The sequence below is a fragment of the Argopecten irradians genome, chromosome 15 (assembly GCF_041381155.1).
Source record: "Argopecten irradians isolate NY chromosome 15, Ai_NY, whole genome shotgun sequence".
NCBI classification, from domain to species: domain Eukaryota; kingdom Metazoa; phylum Mollusca; class Bivalvia; order Pectinida; family Pectinidae; genus Argopecten; species Argopecten irradians.
In genome coordinates, this window is record NC_091148.1 from 19,455,567 (window position 1) to 19,464,563 (window position 8,997).

The 8,997-nt window shown below is 37.0% G+C and overlaps 1 protein-coding gene across 1 annotated transcript; it reads right to left on the bottom strand.

Annotated features, from left to right (window-relative positions):
- Positions 1–3,410: 3,410 nt before the first annotated feature.
- Positions 3,411–8,441, bottom strand: LOC138308655 (mucin-2-like; the record flags this gene model as incomplete). The annotated part of the gene is made up of 2 exons (XM_069249693.1): positions 3,411–6,615; positions 6,910–8,441. Coding segments are annotated over 2 exons (3,054 nt in total), but the record flags the coding sequence as incomplete, so codon positions are not given.
- Between the last annotated feature and the right edge of the window lie 556 nt (positions 8,442–8,997).

The window sequence follows — 8,997 nt, forward strand, 5'->3', positions numbered from 1 at the left end:
TATATGAGTAATTTGATTATTTATTTAATTACAGTTTCTTTATTCTACATTATTCGTAATTAGAAAGCGACTAAAACGTATCTTAAAATATGCATACACGAAATAGTTTTGTATAGTCGCTTGTTACTTTACTGTAAAGTCGCTTGTTTTAATTTTAAAAAAAATACTGTATAGTCACTTGCGCAAAAATCTCATTACAAATCGCTCATATTTCTAATTTTCAGCGATTTTCAAGCAAAAGGAGCTTACATATGATATCATTTAGACCACAGGATGTGTTAAGCATTGAGAAACATATAAACGAAAAGTGGAAAGTTGCGTTAGTCTTCTTTTTTATGATTTGATTCGTGGAAAGCACACTTTTTGATCACGTGATTCTCGGGCGACAACGATACTAAATATGCACATACCAATCGATACAGACGCACAATGATAGATTAGATGCTATCACTATTATCAATAATATTAATCAGCCTATATATGTTATTTTTTATTAATAAATATGCATGTGTATGTGCATTTTGACCACGACGTCTTTTTGTGTCTTGATAATGGGACAGATCGCCTCGAAAATTTGACATTATTTCTGTCTATACTGATGGAATTATTCTTTTTTATTCTTTTTTTATTTTTCCCTATAAGGTATATTAGAAACCAAAATATATTTACGCGTGCGATTAGATTTACTTATTGCGCTGGTGATAAGAAATTACAGGCATTACAGTAAAAACCACAGTTTAAATCGCGAAATTGAATCCCCGTGGAATAACGTTAGACACGAAAATGATTTTGTAAGTGAATATCCATTTCCAGTGTGAGAAATATGGAAAATGACGTAAGTAATTTTCGTTTATGATTCTAGAAGTATTTGTTTTCTCTGTGATTCTGACATTTTTAAAAAGTAATGACTGGTCCATGGTAATCCAAGTTATACCTGAAGTGTGGTGCATTCTATTGAATATTTGTTACATTTACTCCATCTAAATTGGAAATGACTATATATGATCTGTGCAACAAAGTTGACTAAACGTTTAAATTGATAGTGTATTTGATAACTCTGTTATACTGATTTTTCAGAGCCTTTTATCACTGAATATATTTCCTCTTTATAACAAGCGACTATAGGTCCTCGCAAGCAACTATACATCACCAGTTTCAAAACAATGCAAGTGACTATACAATTTTAACTGATCATCCTACAACTTCAAAATACTATTAAATAAAAGATATTGTGTCCATTAGTATGTATTTATGTGTTTTATATTGTTGGATTCATTATAAACCTGTGATGGTGTTTGGAATAATGAAAGTCAGACAGAATACTTTAAAATAGTGAAAAAATATTAGGCGGGTGTCTCAATTCTCCGATGATGAACAGCAGATCAACTCACGAAAAGTGTCTGAAATGTTAATGCTGGTTAACCCTCAACATTTCATTAGTCACTGGTAGTTCAAATTGCTATCCATGACGCCGTTTATAACTGAAGATTGCAACAAAAACGTATAGAATGAATAAAATTGGCAATAATTATCCACTATCCATCGTTTCATTTGTCTTAGCAAGTGACCGAGTACCACTATACAGACTCGCAACTACGAAATCTAAAAAATACTATACACTTCCGTTCATACACTGTGATACTCATCCAGGACAATTTGATTACCAATAATTGTGTTCATGTTAAACAGACGACTATTGCCAACAGCGCCTCCTGTTGGATAAAACGTATAAAACTTTTGATGTGGAAGTCTCTATCGGAACTTCACACAGTAATAGAACACTACCGAGGTATTCCGAGTCGAAGCAATCGCTGTGATGAAATATGCATGGTTCAAACGTATTTCTGTATAAATTGACGATAAAAGTAATACCTAGGTAAATGACAACAAAGCAATCCTCGGTCTCAAGTGTATATATAGATCAAAATGAAGATCATTTCTGATTCTACCTGTCTGATTGATTTAAGACAGAAATGAAGCTGTAAACTTTGGTCGCCGTGTGGTTGCTAGGCTAAAAACACTCGTGTATACGGCTAATATACTATACGCTATATTTGATTCAGCATTACGCCAGACCGTTGAGGCGGAAATTTTGCGCAGTCAACAAGACTGTTACAATAGAGCAAACGTCAGGATATCATATGTAGGGAATCTTAACCACAGTGCACTATATGTTATGATAATTTTTATCTACCGGAGGATTCAAAGAATCTGGATTATGCCTACGAACTGATTATTGATAAAAATTATTATAGATAGTCACGAATGAATAAGATATATGTTTCACTTAGCTTGTATTAAAAAGAAAAATCAAGTAAAACTTTTAATTTCGTGTTGATATTAAACCAACTTTATTTCGCGGATATTAAAATTTCGAAAACTCACAAATGTTAGCGAATATTAATTTTATAGGGATTTGAAATTTTAATTGAATTACCTTTTCACATCACTATACGTATAGGATCGGTACACCGTGTAATTCCAAAATATATCTCATGCAAAAGAACGTAGGCTATTTTTTAAGGATAAGTCTTTATTTTGACTACATATATGGTAGTATGAACGCAGTTTGCAACGAGCATGTTATATGGAGCACTCGTTGTCAACTGAGTTCATACACATACGCAGTACTAGTGTCAAAATGAAGATCAAAATGAAGATCAATTCTGATCTACCTGTGTGATTGATTTAAGACAGAATGAAGCTGTAATCTTTGGTCGGCGTGGTTGCTAGGCTATATACACTCTGTATACGCTAATATACACGCATATTTGATTCGCTTCGCCAGACGTTGAGGCGGAAATTTTGGCCAGTCAACAAGACTGTTACAATAGAGACACGTATGATATCATATGTAGAGGATCTTATCACAGTGACTATATGTTATGAAATTTATCTAACGAGTTAAATAATTGGATATGCCACGAACTTATAATTTGATAAAATTCATAATAGATAGTCACGAATGAAAAGATATATGTATCACATAGCTTTTATTAAAAAGAAATATCAAGTAAAACTTATAATTTCGTGTCGATATAAAACAGTAGAAATTCGGCTTGATGTAAAGTTTCCATCTTCTGAGACAATAATGCGACAACATATAATGTTTATAGATTATGGCATCAAGATAACCTTTGACGTGATAATAATGTCATTACACGTGAGTTTTAAGATCGAATGACGTGGCCGGATGGGCTAGTTTTGTGATCAACTGTCTTACTGTCTAACACGAACTCAACTTCTACACGTTTGATCACGGGCATGTTTTACATAGGGCCACATCAGATACGTTTGTAGCCAGGGGTATCCAAACACCGTACATTTTCGAGTTAACATCATATACAATGAAGCTGTAATATAAAAAAAAATTGAAACACAAAATCGTCCAATTTTTATTTTTGCATAATTTTATTTTGTGAATTAATATAATTTTGCTTGTAACAAACATTTCCATTGGCTTAAAAATTACTTTATTAGCCCATAAATGATAAAAATGATAGCGGCGTACACATTTCCCAGACAAAAAGTTCCAAAATAAGTTTTGAATATTGTACACATTATCTTCAGTTAAGTGAATTATAAGGATTAATTGGAATAAATACTTTATGTTATAATGATATATTTACATTTCAGTTTTCTCTTTTCTATGTAACCTTACTAACTACGAAATCGTTTACACTTGCGTAAACGCATTGGTTGCCGCGCAAGGATACACACACCGAAACACTGACTTCCGCAAGTAGTGTGAATGCGCATCCGATTAGGCCTATTGTATCTGTATGACAAATCTTCAAAATACTGAATGAATGAATGTCATGTTAATCTAAAATTATTCATCAGCAAAAAAATATTTTAACAAATATTGTATAAATAGGATGAAAAAAAGATAAATTTAATGTGGAACTATATTTTGTGTACTCTCTGAATTTGACAACATTTCCCGCCAAATTGAAACCAGCTGTTCCGGGATTCCATTAATTGACCGGCTGTTCCAACAATCGTATAACATTGAAGACACAGAGTTTTATCTTATTTGAACACTTAATTTTTAATGAAATGGTCGGTCAAAATGTAAATATAAGGAATTATTGTTATTGTTTGTTGTTTACTGGTGTATTAATTGCATTTGCAAACAATGAAAAATCATTCCTTAAATAACACTAAAATCTTAGTGTAGTCTCATCAGTAACCGCTTTTCTGTTTATCAAGAGTAAACTCAGATTTTTGTGTTATATCTCCATAAACCTAAAAACTTATTGAAGGTAATCTTTATATAAAAAACATAAAAGTATCAAACATGGGTGAAATAGAATTAATCAAAATTAAAATATTCATTGAATCAAAATGTTACAGGCTTATCTTTTTCTAATTACCAAATAACAATGCATATTTAAACTAACCTCTTATCAAGACTATTCCACTCTTTTTTCAGATGCTAGGACCAATTTCACGGAAACGAAAACTAGAACCGGAAGCGTCTGTTAAGCTTTTTTTTATGAAAATATTTAGTTCAATGATATGTTTAGATAAATGAAATCGCGAAATTGGCCCTGGTTCGATTTCAATGTACAATAATGTAACAAAAAAGGTTTATAATAATTATAACAGTATACATGGCTAAGACTGAAATATTGTACAAATGGCAATGTTTGCGAGTGTAAAATTGACTGTTTGGAAATTATTCGCGGGCGTTCATTTTCACGAATTATGAAAGCGTCAATCATACGACAGGCTTAAATGTGTCAAATCATGAATTTGATACATTTGCGAGGTTTTAACTTTCGCGAATTTAGGTGGATCTGTACAATTAGTAAAAGTAAAACCCTCACGAATATTAGCAGGCAAACGGTTTCCCGTCTGGAAAACATTTCAATTCGAAATTTACCGTTTTCCCGACTCCCCAAAGTAAACATAATAGATTGGTCAATAACAGTATACTATTATTGCATGTTGTGTCAAATGGCAGCATGATCATTTGGTTTTGTGTTAGTTCTATGTATTATAACATGATGTTTTGTATATTGCTATGTTATTGAATGGGAAGATTTAATTGACGTCTCGATGTATAAGTCAGAGCTTCGCTGTAAAAGTTAATCGTTATTATTTTTCGGTAAAAACACACCTTTTCCGGAAAGATTTATCAGTTTTGACATCATGCTAAAGCCTAACGGATCTGCAACCTCCTCCTCGTCCTCTCCACCATGTTCCTCTTCCTTCTCTTTCCTCTCCTCATATGTATTTCTATCCATATTGTGACTTTGGTTTTTTCTAACATATTTTCCCTTTTGTAATGATGCAGCTCTCTGATTTACGCTCTGGAACAGTGACGGCTGACGCCTGGATTGCAGATGTTGGGGAAAATTTGATGCCGGTGATCCCAAAGATCTTGGAGCAGCAGAATAAGAAGATGATACATAGCCAGGATAGGGAGAAGTGAAGGGGCTTGCAGGGTAGGCGATAGGACTTTCTGCTTTAAACTCTCCTTTATATGTTGAAGAGGTAGATGCAACTACCTGACTAGCAAAGAACACCGATGTGGATGTAAACTGAGATATTGGATCAGGATTTGGATGAGGATCGGTTGTAGTCGCCATACTGGTCGGGAACATAGTGGTAGAAGGGACTGAAAACGTACTTGAAGTGGTAGGTGGATGGGGTGTAGAGTCTGTAGACGTCGGCGCTGGGGGAACAGTGGTGAAAATGGTTGTTGGTGTCGTTGTAGTTGTTTGTGAAGTAGTTGTAGACGATGTCGTTGGTGAAGGGGAAGTTGTGGTTGAAGAAGTTGTAGTTTTAGTTCTAGGAGTTGTAGTATTAGGAGTTGTGGTTGTTGATATTTTGGTTGTAGTTGATGGAGATGTTGTTGTAGCTGTTGGAGTTGTGGTTGTAGTTGTAGGAGTTGTGGTTGTAGTTGTAGGAGATGTGGTTGTTGTTGTAAGAGATGTGGTTGTAGGAGTTGTGGTTGTAGTTGTAGGAGTTGTGGTTGTAGTTGACGGAAATGTGGTTGTAATTGTAGGAGATGTGATTGTAGGAGTTGTGGTTGTAGTTGACGGAAATGTGGTTGTAGTTGTAGGAGATGTGATTGTAGGAGTTGTAGTTGTAGGAGATGTGATTGTAGGAGTTGTGGTTGTAGTTGTAAGAGTTGTGGTTGTAGTTGTAGGAGATGTGGTTGCAGTTGAAGGCGATGTGGTTGTAGTTGTAGGAGATGTGATTGTAGTAGATGGAGATGTGGTCGTAGTTGATGGAGATGTGGTTGTAATTGACGGAGATGTTGTTGTCGTTGTAGGAATGGTGGTTGTAGTTGACGGAGATGTTGTTGTCGTTGTAGAAGTGGTGGTTGGAGTTGATGGAGATGTTGTTGTCGTTGTAGGAGTGGTGGTTGAAGTTGTAGGAGTGTTGGTTGTAGTTGAAGAAGTTGTGGTTGTAGTTGTAGGAGTGGTGGTTGTAGTTGTAGGAGTAGTAATTGTAGTTAAAGAAGTTGTGGTTGTAGTTGCAGGAGTTGAAGTTGTAGTTGTAGGAGATGTGGTCGTAGTTGTAGGTGATGTGGTCGTAGTTGTAGGAGATGTGGTTGTAGTTGTAGTTGAAGGAGATGTGGTCGTAGTTGTAGGAGATGTGGTCGTTGTTGTAGAAGATGTGGTTGTAGTTGTAGGAGATGTGGTTGTAGTTGTAGGAGTTGTGGCTGTAGTTGTAGGAGATGTGGTTGTAGTTGACGGAAATGTGTTTGTAGTTGTAGGAGTGGTGTTTGTAGTTGTAGAAGTTGTAGTTGTAGTAGTAGTAGTTGTAGGAGATGTGGTTGAAGTAGTTGTGGTTATAGTTGTAGGAGTTGTGGTTGTAGTTGTAGGAGATGTGGTTGTAGTTGAAGGAGATGTGGTTATAGTTGTAGGAGATGTGATTGTAGTAGATGGAGATGTGGTCGTAGTTGTAGGAGATGTGGTCGTAGTTGTAGGAGATGTGGTCGTAGTTGTAGGAGATGTGATTGTAGTAGATGGAGATGTGGTCGTAGTTGATGGAGATGTGGTTGTAATTGACGGAGATGTTGTTGTCGTTGTAGGAGTGGTGGTTGTAGTTGCAGGAGTAGTGATTGTAGTTGAAGAAGTTATGGTTGTAGTTGCAGGAGTTGAAGTTGTAGTTGTAGGAGATGTGGTCGTAGTTGTAGGAGATGTGTCGAGTGTAGATGTGGTCGTAGTTGTAGGAGATGTGTCTAGTTGTAGTTGTAATTGCGGAGATCGTTGTGTGTTGTAGTTGCAGGAGATGTGGTTGTAGTTGACGGAGATGTTGTGTTGTTGTTGTAGGAGATGTGGTTGTAGTTGTAGGAGTGTGTGGTTGTAGTTGTAGGAGATGGTGTGTAGTTGTAGAGAGTTGTGTATTGGTTGTAGTTGTAGGAGATGTGTGTGATGTAGTTGTAGAGAGATGTTGTCGTAGTGTGTTGTAGTTGTAGAGATGTGGTTGTAGTTGTGGAGATGTGGTTGTAGTTGAAGAGATGTGGTTGTAGTTGTAGGAGATGTGATTGTAGTAGATGGAGATGTGGTCGTAGTTGATGGAGATGTGGTTGTAATTGACGGAGATGTTGTTGTCGTTGTAGGAGTGGTGGTTGTAGTTGCAGGAGTAGTGATTGTAGTTGAAGAAGTTATGGTTGTAGTTGCAGGAGTTGAAGTTGTAGTTGTAGAGATGTGGTCGTAGTTGTAGGAGATGTGGTCGTAGTAGATAGGAGATGTGGTCGTAGTTGATGGAGATGTGGTTGTAATTGACGGAGATGTTGTTGTCGTTGTAGGAGTGGTGGTTGTAGTTGCAGGAGTAGTGATTGTAGTTGAAGAAGTTATGGTTGTAGTTGCAGGAGTTGAAGTTGTAGTTGTAGGAGATGTGGTCGTAGTTGTAGGAGATGTGGTCGTAGTTGTAGGAGATGTGGTCGTAGTTGTAGGAGATGTGATTGTAGTAGATGGAGATGTGGTCGTAGTTGATGGAGATGTGGTTGTAATTGACGGAGATGTTGTTGTCGTTGTAGGAGTGGTGGTTGTAGTTGCAGGAGTAGTGATTGTAGTTGAAGAAGTTATGGTTGTAGTTGCAGGAGTTGAAGTTGTAGTTGTAGGAGATGTGGTCGTAGTTGTAGGAGTTGTAGTTGTAGGAGATGTGGTTGTAGGAGTTGTGGTCGTAGTTGTAGGAGATGTGGTCGTAGTTGATGGCGATGTGGTTGTAGTTGACGGAGATGTTGTTGTAGTTGTAGGAGTAGTGATTATAGTTGAAGAAGTTGTGGTTGTAATTAATAGTTGTGGTTGTAGTTGTGGGAGTAGTGGTCGTAGGATTAGGAGTTGTAGTTGTAGAAGTGGTGGTTGTAGGAGTAGGAGTAGGATTTGTTGTTGTAGGAGTTGTAGTTGTAGGAGTGATGGTTGTAGGTGTAGGAGTTGTAGGAGCAAGAGTTGTAGTTGTAGGAGTGGTGGTTGTAGGAGTAGGAGTTGTGGTTGTAGGAGTAGGAGTTGTAGCTAAAGGAGTTGTAGTTGTAGGAGTAGGAGTTGTGGTTGTAGGATTTGTGGTTGTGAGAGTGGTGGTTGTAGGAATAGGAGTTGTGGTTGTTGGAGTAGGAGTTGTAGTTGTAGGAGTAGGAGTTGTGGTTGTTGGAGTAGGAGTTGTGGTTGTAGGAGTAGGAGTTGTGGTTGTAGGAGTAGGAGTTGTGGTTGTAGGAGTAGGAGTTGTGGTTGTAGGAGTAGGAGTTGTAGTTGTAGGAGTTGTGGTTGTAGAGTAGGAGTTGTGGTTGGAGTAGAGTGGTGGTTGTAGGAGTAGGAGTTGTGGTTGTGGAGTAGGAGTGTTGTTGTAGAGTAGGAGTTGTGGTTGTAGTAGTAGAGTGGTTGTTGTAGGAGTAGGAGTTGTGGTTGTGAGATGGTGGTTGTAGGAGTAGGAGTTGTGGTTGTAGGAGTAGGAGTTGTGGTTGTAGGAGTAGGAGTTGTGGTTGTAGGAGTAGGAGTTGTAGTTGTAGGAGTTGTGGTTGTAGGAGTAGGAGTTGTG